This window comes from Anguilla rostrata, chromosome 2 (genome assembly GCF_018555375.3).
Source record: "Anguilla rostrata isolate EN2019 chromosome 2, ASM1855537v3, whole genome shotgun sequence".
Taxonomy (NCBI): domain Eukaryota; kingdom Metazoa; phylum Chordata; class Actinopteri; order Anguilliformes; family Anguillidae; genus Anguilla; species Anguilla rostrata.
The window spans coordinates 19,559,656-19,575,179 of NC_057934.1; the positions used below are offsets into that span (position 1 = coordinate 19,559,656).

The following is a 15,524-nucleotide window of genomic DNA, read 5'->3' on the forward strand; positions in this document are numbered from 1 at the left end:
CCACGGCCAGTTTGCTTTGGAACGTGGTTTAAAAGGGATACAACGCTCAGGACTATTAACTGTTGCCTGGAGTTAACTATAAGGTTATTATTAATTAGCCGTTATTGTTTCGCCGTAATACGCCTACTAACGATAATAACACGGCAAATGTATGCCGTTCGTAATTTTATTGTGACACTTGTAACAGAAGCAGGATGAAACTAGGATGAAATAAGATTCAAATAATCTTAACATTTGGAACATAAAGAATTATTGCTACACAGACTAATAATATTTTTTTTAAAAACCCAAGCAACGATTTCTGTTTAAATTTACTTGTGTTGAGCATGCTTGCTAGAGCGTGGCATCTCATTTTCTACTTTTCATTCAAATTAAGTGCTTTCTCTATGAATCTCGCAATGCTACCAACAACTGGAAATATTGTGATCAATGAACAACACAAATTCCAGACCAAAAGACAATTAGCTCAAACAGGAGTAATTATTTTGTTGTGGTTCAAGTCTGGGTCATCGCCTCAGCATATCGGTGTTTTAGCTCTTTTCTGTGTAAAAGCAGAATCTTGCATTAACACCAACACTGAAGATAGCTGTTATTGATAATATTGATAATCAAGCTGTGTTGTTCGTTATCGATAAGCACGTGTCAGTACAGAAATGATCAAGTTGTAGCATAGTTTGCAGGATGGTTAAAAAAACTCTTCGACCCAGATTAGACTTACTTAGGGTACTGGCCTGTTTGGGCAAGTAACAAATCAATCAGCAGGCCTGAGCCAATCTTCTTGTGGGCACTCCTTATTGTTGAGCCGTGCTTTCTGACCGAAATCTTTGCACCGATGCTCTAATGTAACCATCAGAATCTCTCTACTGGTTTAGACGATGTAGCCAAATTCATATTGTGACACATATTTCTACTGGTATACCATTTATACCGCCCACCCCAGCTTGCTGTGTTGCTATCTCTGATATGTGCTGTCTGTGTGTAGCTGTCTCTGATGCGTGCTGTCTGTGTGTAGCTGTCTCTGATGCGTGCTGTCTGTGTTGCTATCTCTGATATGTGCTGTCTGTGTGTAGCTGTCTCTGGTGCGTGCTGTCTGTGTGTAGCTGTCTCTGATGCGTGCTGTCTGTGTGTAGCTGTCTCTGATGCGTGCTGTCTGTGTATAGCTGTCTCTGATGCTTGCTGTCTGTGTGTAGCTGTCTCTGATGCGTGCTGTCTGTGTGTAGCTGTCTCTGATGCGTGCTGTCTGTGTGTAGCTGTCTCTGATATGTGCTATCTGTGGGTAGCTGTCCGAGCTTGCTGTCTGTGTGTAGCTTCTGGTGCTGTTGTCTGTGTAGCTGTCTGTGATGCATGCTGTCTCTGATGCGTGCTGTCTGTGTGTAGCTGTCTCTGATGCATGCTGTCTGTGTATAGCTGTCTCTGATGCTTGCTGTCTGTGTGTAGCTGTCTCTGATGCGTGCTGTCTGTGTGTAGCTGTCTCTGATGCATGCTGTCTCTGATGCGTGCTGTCTGTGTGTAGCTGTCTCTGATGCATGCTGTCTGTGTGTAGCTGTCTCTGATGCATACTGTCTCTCTGTCCCATGCACAGAGGACCTGGAGGAGGAGAAGGAGAGCCCCAGCGAGCCGGATCTGAGCGATAAACAGAAGCACCAGCTGCGCCACAGAGAACTCTTCCTCTCCCGGCAATACGAGTCGCTGCCGGCAACGCACATCAGGTAATTCACCGCACTTGACCACACACACACACGCACCCACACTCGTTTGCACCGACACATGCACGTACACACACCTGAAGGGGCTCGCAGTCCAGAAGTGCACTTGGTCTCACCACCATCCGAGTCTGTTCATTATACTAGCTTGTGAATCACAGGTGTCGCACCTATTGCTCTCTGGGGTTTAAGTGAAAACAGAGCACTAGAGACATTTGATCTTTCAGGAAGTCCTGGAGCACAAATGGACTGATCTAAAATTAGTGAGGGCCATTCCAGTTCCCTTCAGGGACTCTAATCATTGAGTCAGTTCACCGTAAAAAATTGTTCACCAATTTGTTCACTTTGTTTAGTCTTTCGTTCGCGACCAACTTAGCGTCCAAGCTAGCTGATGGGCACCGATGTACAAACAAGGCACCCCAGTTTTCAATTTAACTGAGTTGTAGTCCGTTTGTACACATTTAGCCTGTGTTTCAAAGGAAATCTAATTAGCCATGGCTTTATTTAATTTGCTCAAGCCTGACTGATAACAGAACAACAACAGCAACAGCGACAAAAACAATAATAAAAATGAAAAAAATAAAAACTTCAGAAACTTGTAAATAACATATCCAAGACTTAGATCCTGTTATTACAAATCCTGAATAATGGAGTGGACTTGCAATAAAATGTATTTCCTACAATAAAAATGTATTGTAAATTGAAAGAAGAATAAAGTTAGTTAATTATTGGTATATAATCGATCGATAAAAAGTTCTACTTCAGCGCATGAGAATTACAAGTTGGCTACTGAGAAAGCAGCGCGTGTCTCATTTGTGAACGACTACACCAGTTCTATCTGTCATTTCGGTCGTCGGTTCGCATATAGGTCGTTCGCACAAGATGTAGCCAGTTTCTTCAGTTCACTTGTTTCTTTCAGCTCTGAACATTCTTTCACTGACTGTGTTCTTGTTCATTTGCGGGTGTCTTATGTTCCTCGCCAACAAACATTTTTAATAAACACAGTCCGCCCTGCTCAGAAATCTCTTGTGGTCTTATCTCTTTCAGATGGCCTCTCATTGGAAATTTTCAAAGAGATCCCATCTGTTAGCATTTGTGGTTTGATAGTTGGTTTCAGGGTCAAGGCCACCTTTTCATCCTTTTCCCTCCCTCTCTCTCCTTCTTCCTGCCTACTCTCTTCACCCTCCCAGTCTTTTCTGTCCTCCCCTCCATTTCTCGCATCCTATTTTTTCCTCACACCATTCGTCCTCTTCTCTCTTCCACTTGCTCGCTTGTGCATTTCTCCTTAATTTCCTCTCTCCCATACATATATATATAAGCCTGTCAATCAGAGTTTGGCTCCGCCTGTATTCAGGCTGTAATTCATGTTCTCTGACACTGCCCCCATTGGCCAATCACTGAGGGCACGTTCTCAGTTACAGTGATGAGCTGGTCCGTGGGGCTAGCAGGGTATTCTGTGGGAACTTTGAACTATGGGGGCTGGATACTGGCCATGGTGGTGGGCCACATCTTCCTGTATAAAGACCATTAATGTCTTCCTCTGCATCCCTGTTTACTGAAAGCTTCTATTGTAGCCTCCCTGCCTCCCCTTTATGTTTTTCAAATGTCTGAGCATTAATGTGAACTGAGAAAGGGAGAAAATCCAGAGGGTAGCAGATCACACTCAGGGTTTTGGATCTCACATGTAGGAGGGAGGGCATGAGAGGGAGGGGGCACACATCTATGGGGTTATTTTAGTGCTTTGAAATGTTTTTCGATGGAAGGTAGGGTTTGTAAGAACAATCCAGTCCTGCGTTCATTTAGAGTTGTGAGTACAGATATTTCTCCCCCTGTTGTCGCTGTAGAATTTGATTTGCTGTTTGGATTGTGCTTCTACACGTGTCCCCCTCTACTACCACCCCCCCCAACCTGATTTCTGTTTAGAGTTGGACTGCGAAGTGAGCAGCCTGTGTCCAGCTGGTGCGTGTGAACACGCCTGCACGTCGGCGGCGTTTCGGGCGAGCCGGGGGCGGCATCCGCGAAAAAGACACGCGTACGCGTCTTAATCGCGCCTGGAGTCGCGTCCCCGCCCCGCAGACCTGTTCCCGGACGCGCTGCGGGCCCTCCTCTCTTCTGTGCGAGCGAGCGGAAGCTCGTCGGCGCTTCCCCCCAAATTTTTGCACGCGCAGCACCGAGCTCGGTGGAAATGTCGCCCGTCACTCGCCACTAGGTCGGTCCCTGCCTGTCGGGAGTTTTGAGGCAGATGTGCACCCCTGCGAACGTCACCGTGCGGGGACAGGCAGCACGTTAAGCACGACGTTTCAAATGGTGCTCGCCGCGGGACTCCTCGCCGGCGCCCCCTTCTGGCTCGGCGTCCGTTACCATGGCAACATCCCTTTCAGCCCGAGAGCCGCATGGAAGAATAAACTGCACCGTTTCCTAGCTCCTGTTCCCCCCCCCCCACTCACTCTCTTATCTCCCCTCATACCCTCCTGTCACTCCTCCATCTGTCTCTTTCCTGCTTGCAAGCAGTGATCGCAGTTTGCTCTTGGTACACAAACGCCGGTGTTGATGTGAAATCTGAGCGATCCCAAGGCATTTCATTACAAACCTTCTCCCAGGAGGAGGGGTATTTGCTCTCTTTCTCGCTCTCTTTCTCTGTCTCTCCTTCCCTCCATCCCGCTCCCTGTCAGATTCACATTAAAATTCAAAAATGCATATTTGGCATTAAATACACTTGTAAGTATTGCCAAAGCATACATACAGAAATGTGCTAGAACATGAAACTCTGTCTCTCTCACTTTCTCGCTCGCTCACTCACTTTCTCACACACACACACACACACACACAGAATGGCGTGTTAAATAATGCTATTTCAGGATGAAATGCTGCCTTTCACTTTTTAATGTCATAAATGCAGAAGTCTCTAACCTTTTTAGTTTTGTGTCTTCTCTCACTTGTAGGTGATGATGTTGTGGAGGTTGTTTTGATATGAGGACAAATATGAGATTCTTGTCTTTGATGTTTCTTGCTGACAATTCGGTTAGGTGTTATGGCAGAAGCTGGTCAATGAAGTTAACTTCAAAATTGAATTTAAAAAAATCTTTCTTTACCTCTGTCGGCTGTAACCTCTCCCTCACTCTGGTGCGGGGGGTGGGGGGGGTTCAGGAGCAGGGGCAGGTGTGTGTGTTAGCGGTGCTTCCAGGTGTGGTGCGTCTCTGACGGCTGGTTTTTCTCGGCAGGGGGAAGTGTAGCGTGGCGCTCCTGAACGAGACGGAGTCTGTCCTTTCTTACCTGGACAAAGAGGTATGACTGGCCGTGAGTAAGGGGGGGCGCGGGTGGAAGGATCCTAAAGTCAAACGTCGAGCGAAAGTGCGCTGTTAGCTCAGCGGCTACGAAATTAAACGCGTTCCACAATGCTTGCAGAACACGGCTGCTTCAGGGAACCTTTCTTTTCGAGGACATTAAAAAAAAAAATGTAAACGTCAAGCTATCAGTTATCAATCCCCTCTCTCTTTCTACCAGGACTCCTTCTTCTACTCGCTGGTGTACGACCCCACACAGAAGACGCTGCTGGCAGACAAGGGCGAGATACGGGTGGGGCCGCGTTTCCAGGCCGACGTCCCGGAAATGCTACAGGAGGGTGAGTGTCCTGCACACACCGCCACCCCCCCCCCCATTCAGTCCTCCCTTATCCCCAGCTCAGCCAAAATGGTACCACACGCCTCTGACCTCCGATGCCAGGAGGTTCGTCCTGCTGAAGTGGTGGGTCTGTGGTGTCGGGATGCACCTCAGCAATCCGGTACGGAATCCCGGCCGCGTCAGCCAGAACCAGCAGGGGATTTCAACCTTCTCTGATCCAGGGACCCCCACCCGGGATCATAAACATCTGGGGGAAAGCTGGCATAAGTTTAAAAAGTATTGTGCTTAAAAAGTTTCATATTTTGAAATATTTTCCCAAATCTGTTTTTAGTACTTGCACATGAAATCTGGCCAGGGACCCCCCTACACTACCTGCAAGGACCCCAGGCGTCTATGGACCCTCTGTTGAAAACCCAGAGCCACACAATTGAACTGTTTTAAATGTGATTTAGTGATTTATGTTGGAGCCCTTTGGACTCGGAACAACATTCTCGTTTGGGGCATCGGCATCTTTGGCATTGGCAGGCAGCGCGCGTTTGGCTGTAATGTCACCGACGCGTTCCGTCCGTCCTCGGCCCGTCGCGCGAGGTCGGTTACCCCGCGGTGTCTACGCATCGGGGGTACGCTCCTCAACTGCAGCGACTGCGCTGCACAGCCTGAGGGCCGCAAGTTTATCCCTTTAAGGCCTAAGATCACAAATATGTGATTAGAATGTTCTTAACTGAACGTTCTAATGATGATGTAGCAATCACTACTGATAATCTAAAGCAAGACTTCTAGAACACTGACTAAGAATAAAAATTTAAAAAAACATTCCAAAAAACTCTTCGAAGGGTTAAAAGCCACATCAGCCAGCAACGTATGTGCTTGCGTCTGCTGTCCTGAGGAAGCCATGATAAATAATTGGACATTCCAAATAGAAAGAATCGAGGAATAATAGGGTTAAAAGATCTGTGTCTGAAAGGGGTTCTGCTGCAGAACCCAAAGTGCTAGTGTGGTTCATTTTGTGCAGTCGGGGTGCTGTGACCCGCTACAGGCTTTTCTCTGAAACTGTAAAAGTTGTTCTGATTCATGGGCATCGGAGCCCCACGATGACATCACTGCATTGACTGACACGCGCAAGGGGGTTTGAGCATCCCGGCCGCAAAATCGAACCCGATCTCTGCCCGTCAGCTCGTGTGCCTGACCGCCCCAAACCTGGTGCGTCGGCTACACCCCGCCCCTTTTCTTTGGCAAAATGCCAACAAAAAAGAAGAGAAAAGCACAAGGCAAAGTCAAAAGAAGTCCTCTCTTCCTCCCTTAACTTTCTCTCCACTTGCTTTCCCCCCTCCTTTCCTTCCCGTCCCTCCTCTCCGGAAGGCAGTCCAGTACGAGTGATGATGTGGCACTCCATTTGTTCTGAGCTGTACGTTTCCCTTGGCTTGCAGGTGTGAAAGCACACTCTCTCTCTCTCTCTCTCTCTCCCTCTCCCTCTCCCTCTCTCTCTCTCTCTCTCTCTCTCTCCTCTCTCCCCCCTCTCTCTGTCTCTCTCACTCGTTCTCTCTCTTACCCTTCCTCCCTCCCTATGAATAATTCAGTCCGGTGTAATCCAGAATTATCCATTGTGAGGAGATATTTATTTGTCCCGAGAGGGTTACATCAATACCGGGGCGGTGTAGTCCGGCCGGCTGAGCTGCTCCCGTTTCCCCGGGTGATTAGTGTTTGCCCACAGCGCAGTGCGCAGGCTCGGCTCATCGACTCGGCGCGGTTTCGGTAGGGCTCTCCAAATAAAGCCCTCCTTCCCCCCCCCCCCCCCCGAGCTGGAAACCGCTACACCGCCGGTCTTCGCGTGCGCGTCCGCGTGCCTTTCCGCCTCTGCGTCGGCACTTATGTTTTTGTGGAAACCCTGGTTGCGCGCACATCTCTCTGCGTGTATGCAGAGTCGCGGAACGAACGGTTTTTTTCTGGGAAATAGCGCCGTGCGATGAAACGCTGGAGACGGGTTGGGCGCACCCGTCCCGCTCTCTGTAAACAAGGCTTGGGTGGTGGGTTCATAAATGCGTCCTGCCGCGCGGTTCCCCTTTAGCTGTAAAGCCTTTAGCGCTTCAGCTAAAGGCGTTAGCTTCTATTGCTCCCCATTACGTGAGTAACATTTGCCTCAGCCTGTGACACGCGGGCCTTAGGGTTGAGCTCTTCTGTCTTCCAAAGGCAGAAAGTGGCCCTGACTGTACAGGCTGGAGGGAGTGGTTTCCAGGTGCCGGTCTGCTAAATAACGTGATTGTAACCGTATTAAAACGTACAGTCATAAAGACGGAAAAGAGATTAGAAAAGAACTTCTCTGAATGCGAAATTCAAGTGCTGTTGATGGAGGAGCAGGCTAGAGCACAACTGTTGTTTGGTCCCATCAGCAGTAGCCGACTGTATCCAGCTAAGCTACTGTAAACATGTCGCTTGGCGAGCTGTGGCAGCAGCTGTGAACGAGGTTGGGGAACCTTGGCCAGAAGAAGAAGTGGGCCGACACTAAGACACTGCCTAAGAAACGCGTCGCCTTTGCCGTGCAGTTCAGCCATTCACGTTTTGCTTCTCTTCCATTGGTTTAACGCAATATTTTAATATCTCGGCTCAATTATTATTAATGTGAATGCCAGCCTATGTTTCAGGAGCTGCCTTTTATTGATTATTATTGTAGCGTGTTTGTAGATGTTAATACAACCCACATTCATTACATGTAGGTATCAATGGCATTTTTTGTTGGAATTTTGTTGGAATTCACGTATTGCTGTTGGTTTTAAACAACTGAACTGATACATTTACACTCCCGTTCATACACATACTTTTCAAATAATCGCGGCTGTTGAGAGATCGGGAAAACTCTGCCTGCAATGCTGGAATAGTTTGTATGCATGGTTTGGAGGTTGTGAAGAGGTACGCACATTTTCACGACAATTTCAAGATTCATACATTTCATCGTTGGTGTGGATTTGGGCGCACGCGCGATTAACGATCAAATTTGTGCGCACAACCGCTTTATGCACGAGGCCCCTGGTTTCTGGGTGGAGACTTTGGGCAGAGCCTTAATGTGGGTGGAGCCTGGTGTGGGTGTGGCCTAATGTGGTTGGAGCCTGGTGTGGGTGGTGCTTAATGTGGGTGGGCTAATGGGGATGGGGTCTGGTATGGGTGGAGCCTGATGTGGGTGTGACCTGGTGTGGGTGGTGCCTGATGTGGGTGGAGCCTGATGTGGGTGGGCTAATAGGGATGGGGTCTGGTATGGGCGGAGCCTGATGTGGGTTTGACCTGGTGTGGGTGGAGCCTGATGTGGGTGGGCTAATGGGGATGGGGTCTGGTATGGGCGGAGCCTGATGTGGGTGTGACCTGGTGTGGGTGGAGCCTGATGTGGGTGGGCTCATGGGGATGGAGTCTGGTATGGGCGGAGCCTGACGTGGGTGTGACCTGGTGTGGGCGGAGCCTGACGTGGGTGTGACCTGGTGCGGGTGGTGCCTGGTGTGGGTGGAGGCTGTTCGCTGGTCCACGTGCTCCCCGCGATGCTGGCGGATGAGGCGCTGAGGCAGTCGGGATGACAGGCTCGCGGGGCAGGCTCGCGGCAGGGGTCTCGGCGCTCCGCTTTTGCAATATTCATGCGTCTCATTAAACGCCTTTGATTTATGACCATTAATAATTCCAGCAGACCAGCTTTAATTGAACAGCCGCGATGTACCGTGGCTAATATCTTTTCTCTTCTCATAAAAGGCTGAAGGTCTGCCTCGTGCGTGTGTGCGTGCGCGCGTGAGCGCTCCCTCAGCTCTGCACGCTAGCGGTGTGTTTGCAGCATACCCGTATAGCCGTATACATGTTCTTTCTACTATCTCGCGCAACTTGAGTGAGCTAGAATTAATTACATCGCCATGCCAACGGAACAGAAGTGGTTGACGGAAGCTGTATTGTATCTACAAAGTGTGCGGTGGCCCTTTTTCTTCTTTGGTTTAACGGGGTCGAGGGCGAAAGCTCAGTGGGCGTTGCTGTTTGTTCCCATTCGTTGGTAACGGAACACTCCGTTGCAGTCTGTGCTGGAGCACCAGCTACGTGTGTCCTGCCTCTGGCCACGCCCCTTAATTAAGGTTCAGCAAATTGGAACACTTTTGGCTTTACGAATGACAGAAGTTGATTTTATAAGCTCTGGTGCGTTGATTTTATAAGCTCTAGAGTCTTGTGTGTGAGTGAGTCGGTGGAGAGTGAGTGAGTCAGTTGAGTAATTTTGTCTGTTGAGAAAATGAGGGAGCATCACTGCAGTGATTTCACGCATGGCTTACACGAGCATGTGCGCTTGTGATGATGAGGATGAAAAATGGAGATGAAGATGGTAGCAGCGTGGGTTTGTGCCAGAGATGATGATGATGAAGACGAGGCATCCACAGAAAGAAGAGGCACAGATCTGCTCAGTTAATATTTCACACCACTCATTAAACCCTCTCCTCAGTTCTGACACAGCCTGTAAGGAAGCAGCAGGCTTTGCCTGTGTAAGCACACATGCCTGTGTGCGTCTGACTGTGTGCGTGCTGTTGCGTTGTGCATACGGACATCTGCGTGCATGTCTGTCTGTAAATACATGTGCGTGTTAGTCTCTCCGTATGTATACGTGTCTGTTTTTATGTGTATGCATGTCTGCCTTTGTGTGTGTGTGCATGTGCATGTGTGCATTTGTCTGTGTGTTTTGTGTGAGAGTGAGAGTAAGCCACCCCTGTTTGCGCAAGTTTACACGTGCACGCACACACACACAAACACACACACACGCACACACACACGCACGCACACGTGCAGTTTGTAACAGCACTCGGATGTCCGTATACCCATTTTATCATCGCATCCAGTCAAAGGTTATCTGCTGTGTGTTTCACAATGGGATTATCACTCAGCCATTCTTACAGAGGGCAACACAGGTGTGATAACAGGAAATGAATCACGCGAGGTGACGCCAGGCTTGGAGCCGGCGGAACGCGGACGATAAGGCAGAAAACGGACAGAAAGATGAAATCGGGACGAAGGACAAAGCATCCCGTCCGCATTGAAGTTAATGAATCGATCCATTCATTTATTCGCTCGTCTATTCTAATCAGGTTTTGGCTGGCTGTTTCTACAGCTGTTGTCTGAAGTGTCAGTGGGGCGGGGCGTGGAGTCTGAGGTGCTGTCCGGTCCAGATAGCGACGGTCTGGGAAGCGAGCGGTTGGAGAGGTGGTCCGTGGGGTCGGGGTCTACATTTGGGAGGTGCTTTCCCAAATGTAGCTCCTTTCTCCTGGTCCACATCTGCCGTAGCTCCTGCCCATGGGTCCGGGGCCTCTGGGTTTGAATCCCCAGTGAATCCCTGTCCAAACCGTATACATCATGGGTTTTCAAAGCAGGGGCCGCGAGAGACTGACAATTGCCACATATCTTTCATAGTGCCTGTCAACATCCGTCATTGCGCAGGGATGCTTTGCTCCAGCTAATGACTAGATTTGATAATGACTGCACATGTAGGGCACTGGCTGAGAAACTTTGTTGCGATCATTCTTCTCTGTTCTGCTTGTTCGTTTTCAAATCTGGAATGATTTGAGTGAGTGCCCTGCGGTAAAACGAAAAAGACCTGACCAGGAGACCGAAGATGGCCCAGTAGCAAGTACTTCACGTAAGGCCAGAAAGAAGCTTCGCAAATACAAGCCTACCTGTATCAAGTTTGGCTTCACCATTAGCAAGAGGAAGGCTGGACATGATGTCCCAAGATTTGTCCTTTGTCTTGAAACCCTATCTAATGAGTGCTTGAAGCCATCAAAACATTTAAAACACTGGCTAAAAGCATGGAGTGAAGCAGGAAGGTGAATCAAATTTTTCCAAGGAAGTGAAGACCAGCTTAACAGGCAGTCAGCTGTATTCAAGCAGCAAGCAGCAGTTTCGGTGCATGCTCTAAGGGTGTCCTTTTGACCTCTTAACACATTTCCTGCTCAAAGTTCACACGGTGGGAGGGAGCCTCAGTCTTCCAGCTGCTAAAGACATCGCTCGTGAATTACGGGGTGATGAAGTGGCTCGGAACGGTAATGCTGAGCCACTCTCTGATAACACAGCGGCCAGACGTATTAGTGAGATGGCCCAAGATGTTTGCCTTCCACTTTTGGAGAAGGAGGGGCCCAGCCCATATGGTGAAAGCACCGATATAGGTAATGCTACACTTGTTTATTGGTGATGAGAACATTGTAGAGAAAATAATTGTTTTGCACTTGAAAGCAGAGCCACTGGGAAAGACATTTTGTGAGTTTCAGATGAATATATTGAAACAAACGGCATTGATTGGTCGTGGCGTGTGGGTGTATGTTCTGACGGGGCCGCTTCAATGACCAGAAAACGTAGCGGAGTCACGGCACTTACCCGGCAGAAAGCCCCCAACGCAGTTGGCGTGCGTCGTACGCCACATCGGGAGGCACTCGTGGCGAAGCGGATTGATGATGAGCTTTCTGAAGCAGCTATAGGATGTTGTTAATATAGCGCACTTCATCAAAGCCTGCCCTCTCAATCGCCGGCCGTTCGCTCCGCTGTGCGGCGAGATGGGCGCCGGTTTCGAGGGCTTGCTCCTCCACTCTAACGCACGCCAGCTCGCGAGAGGGGCAGTCGTCATCTGTGTATACGAGCCAGGAGAGGAGGTCACCGCATTCCTGTGGTCTGAAAAACACCAGCATGCAAGAGGCTGCTCGGAGACATAAACCTGCATATATGTCGGACATTTTCGAATGTGACTCGAAGCCTGCAGGGTAGTGTCACGTACACATTAAATGTCCAGGACAAAGTGTGTGCCTTCATGCAAAACAAATCACCCTGTGGACAAGTAAATTCACGGGTAGAGTGACAGAGATGTTCCCGCACCTTCAGCCACACCTGGTGTCCAGTCGTGTAGGGTCAGACAACTTCTCACCCTGGTGATTTCACACCCCACACACCTGGAGGATTTATTTTAAAGAGTATTACCCTGACCTGGCTGATGGACACCATAGCTGGATCAGAGACCCTTTTGGTCCTGGAGGTGGGACCAGCCTGGACATTGAGTCCCAAGAAGAACTGATTGATATGTCAAATAGGGGGGAACTGAAAGTCAAATTTTCATCTGTCACACTCCCTGAGTACTGGATATATGTGAAGGATGAATTGCCCTCCCTCTTTGATAAAGCTATTGAATGTCTACTTCCATTTGCCACAACACCTTTGTGAAGCAGGATTCTCTGCTCTCCAAGTATTTTAAAGAAAACACGGACCCCGACTGCAAGTAGACACACACACACACTCCTTCTCTCTCATAAACATGTTTATAGATGTTTATTGATGTAAATACAGTATTTTCTTCTTTGTTATTGAAATGTATCTTGCAAAACGTAATTGGATAAAATGAAAGTAAGTACAAGAATACTTCGAGTAGGTGTAATATTTCGTTTTATTGAAATGTATCTTGAGGGCTGCTAATATGGAATACTATGAAAACTGATGTGGAAAAAAAGTAACTGGATAAAAGGAAAGTAATGTAAATAGGGAATGGAAGTGGTATTGACTTGGGATTAGTTTACTTAAGTGTTTGCTGATACAGAGTAGTTGGTGGCAATTGACTGGAGAAAAACAATGCATAAAATTAAGCAAGGTAAAAGGAAATGAAACAGGATCTCGGTAGATGAATAAATTTCAGTATAGTCCAAGATTGTGCTGTGCTTCACAAAGTATGTGGATGGACAGTAGTCTATGCTTTCTTGGACGGGGCCATGGCAAGGTGACCGCATATTTCAGGGGTCCTTGGCATGGAGAGGTTTGGGAACTATTCATTTTTCGTTTCATGTCACTCCACTGATTTGCTCCAGGAAGGATTTTTTTTTTTTTTTTAAGTCTCTGCATTTTGTAGTTCATAATTAATGACACTTGAATACAATACCAATACACACGTGCGCACTCATATAGATATATTTATAAATGTGAATAAACATGTACATGTCCCCTTTGGTCCCAGGAACTGAAGCAGTGGGGCAATATTGTTAACAATGATTATTATGGCGATCGTTACTGCGGTAACGATGGAAGGGTGGGTGGATTACTGATTGCTCCCCTCGCATTCTCATGCCTCCACTTCTGAATGATTTAATTCCCTCTGTCGCCACGGTTACGCACCGCTCTCCGGGCTGGTTCGTTTATTCGCGTCCATTAATTTTGCTCAGTAGCCGTCACGCGGAGTCCCTGTCACGGGCGGACTGACAGCCACTGCGAGAGACGCCCATTAGAAGTTAAATTAAACTGTAAATAATCAATGAGCCGCGTTTCCCTCCAGTGCCACAGAGGTGCATTCTGGGAGATTTGGGTTGGAAAAGGGATTCATCACTTTCTTTTTTTCCCCCCTCCTCCTCCGCGCTTGCCAGCCCCGCTCCCTCGTTCCTCCTCACCGTCGTTCCGCCCACGCTCTTAATTTTGCTTTTCCTCCCCCTCGTCTCGTTCGTCTTGTTCGCCGTCCCCGGAAAGTGCTTTCCCTCCCCGCTCTCAACATGGACATGGACATGGTCACATTCACGCACTCGCACTCGCACAGCACAGAAAGTTAGCACGGGAGAGGCCAGAACAGTTACCAGTCCTGCCAGAATCGGGTGGCGACCTGGGAAGCCGAATTCACTGCTTTCGTTAGTCCCGCAGGGGACAGCTTCAAATTCCGTTCATGTTTCTTAGCAACATGCTTGGCTGTTTAATGTGGCGCACATAGGACTGGGCGATATATAGCAACGATGACTATCAATTGCAGTAACAATCATCGCCACCATCTGGTGTATTGCCGATGTTTTTGCCTTTTATAATTATACCTTATGTGGTAATAAACATCCAAACACCAGAGGCCGAGTGAAATGCTTTTGGGGAAAAAATGTTACTATTGTTATTCATTTGGTGTTGATAAGGCAGCCAATCGGTAGGAAGGCCTTACAGCTTCCATGTGACTGACAAAAACACATCACAGGATCACATGGAAGCTGCTGATTGGCTGTCTTATCAACAAACTACAGATAAGTGATGTTTTTTTTGTTCGTTTTTTTTTTCAAGAGAAAAAGACAAAAAGAAAGGCAGTACAGTTAGATGTACTGTTACTAGTCAAAGAGCGGCGAGTGGTTCTTTCCTTGTTCTCTCTTCCTTTCTCATATGTTTCTTCCCCTGACACCAACCTTTCTGTCCTCCTCTCAATTTGTTTGTGCCCTTCCTCTGATTGCAGTGTTCAAATTGTTTGTGCTTTGTGTGTCCTCTGTGATTTGGTTATCATGCCACGAGTTTTCCCCCCGCATGCTTTCCTTTACCGTAGCAGAGAGCTGGCCTCTCGTCTCAGCGTGGAAAATGAAGAAATAATAAGGACCAGACGCCGCATACAGGGCTTCATCAGCGCGTGTAATCAGTATTTCCATTCCTGTTTTTGCATACAGGTCAACCAGATGACCGGGACCAGTCCAAACTGGAGGTGAAGATGTGGGACCCCGAGTGCCCGCTCACAAACAAACAGATCGACCAGTTCCTGGTTGTTGCACGGTATGACCTTTGACCTTTCCCCCCCCCCCCCCATTTGTCTTTTCACTGGGACATCCACACCTGGAGTAACAGGGAGCGGGTTTAAGCTTGTTTTTCCCCATATCGAGCCGCGTCAGGATGGGACCCATTGTCCGTAAAGTTGGTCAATAAGATCGATCAATCAACCATTCAGCCCGTTCCAGAAACCGCTCCTACAAATCGGCAAGTCCATCAATAAATCCCGCGCACGGCTTCAGTTCGTTTGCCGTCTCACTTATTGCGGAGGCAGCTTATCTCGGCTTAAAACAAAAGACGCGGCGTCGATGCGTTTCGGCGTAATCGAAGTCTAATAACATCGGCCGCTGCGTGAAGACAGTGGGTACGGGACCGCAGCGGTGTTGCGGGCAGCGCGAACGCGACGCTCGTTTCCTGCCTGTCGGCTCCCAGTCCGGGACAGAACGACTGAACCTGCAGTGGAGTACGGCGTCACAAGCCCAGCTCGTGGTCTCGGAGCTCGCACGTTTGCGTACACGTTGCATGTCATCAGTACGTGCTGCCGAAAATGAATTCCGACTTCACCCAATCCAGTTTTTAAGGCACTTTCACGGCGGCACAGACCGGCACCGCGGTCGGCTGTCGTATCCGGGCCGTGTACTCGCCGGCCCGCACGTAGCCCTGCAGGGTGACGCG

The 15,524-nt window shown here is 48.5% G+C and overlaps 1 protein-coding gene across 2 annotated transcripts in view; it reads left to right on the forward strand.

The window, feature by feature from the left end:
* The window catches only part of LOC135247532 (metastasis-associated protein MTA3-like), a 45,962-nt gene that overhangs the window by 7,116 nt on the left and 23,322 nt on the right, over positions 1–15,524 (forward strand). For both annotated transcript variants that reach the window (XM_064321077.1, XM_064321076.1), the window contains exons 4-7: positions 1,583–1,709; positions 4,925–4,988; positions 5,208–5,325; positions 14,753–14,855. In XM_064321077.1, the coding sequence (XP_064177147.1) occupies positions 1,583–1,709; positions 4,925–4,988; positions 5,208–5,325; positions 14,753–14,855 (412 nt within the window). The remainder of the gene's footprint in view (positions 1–1,582; positions 1,710–4,924; positions 4,989–5,207; positions 5,326–14,752; positions 14,856–15,524) is intronic.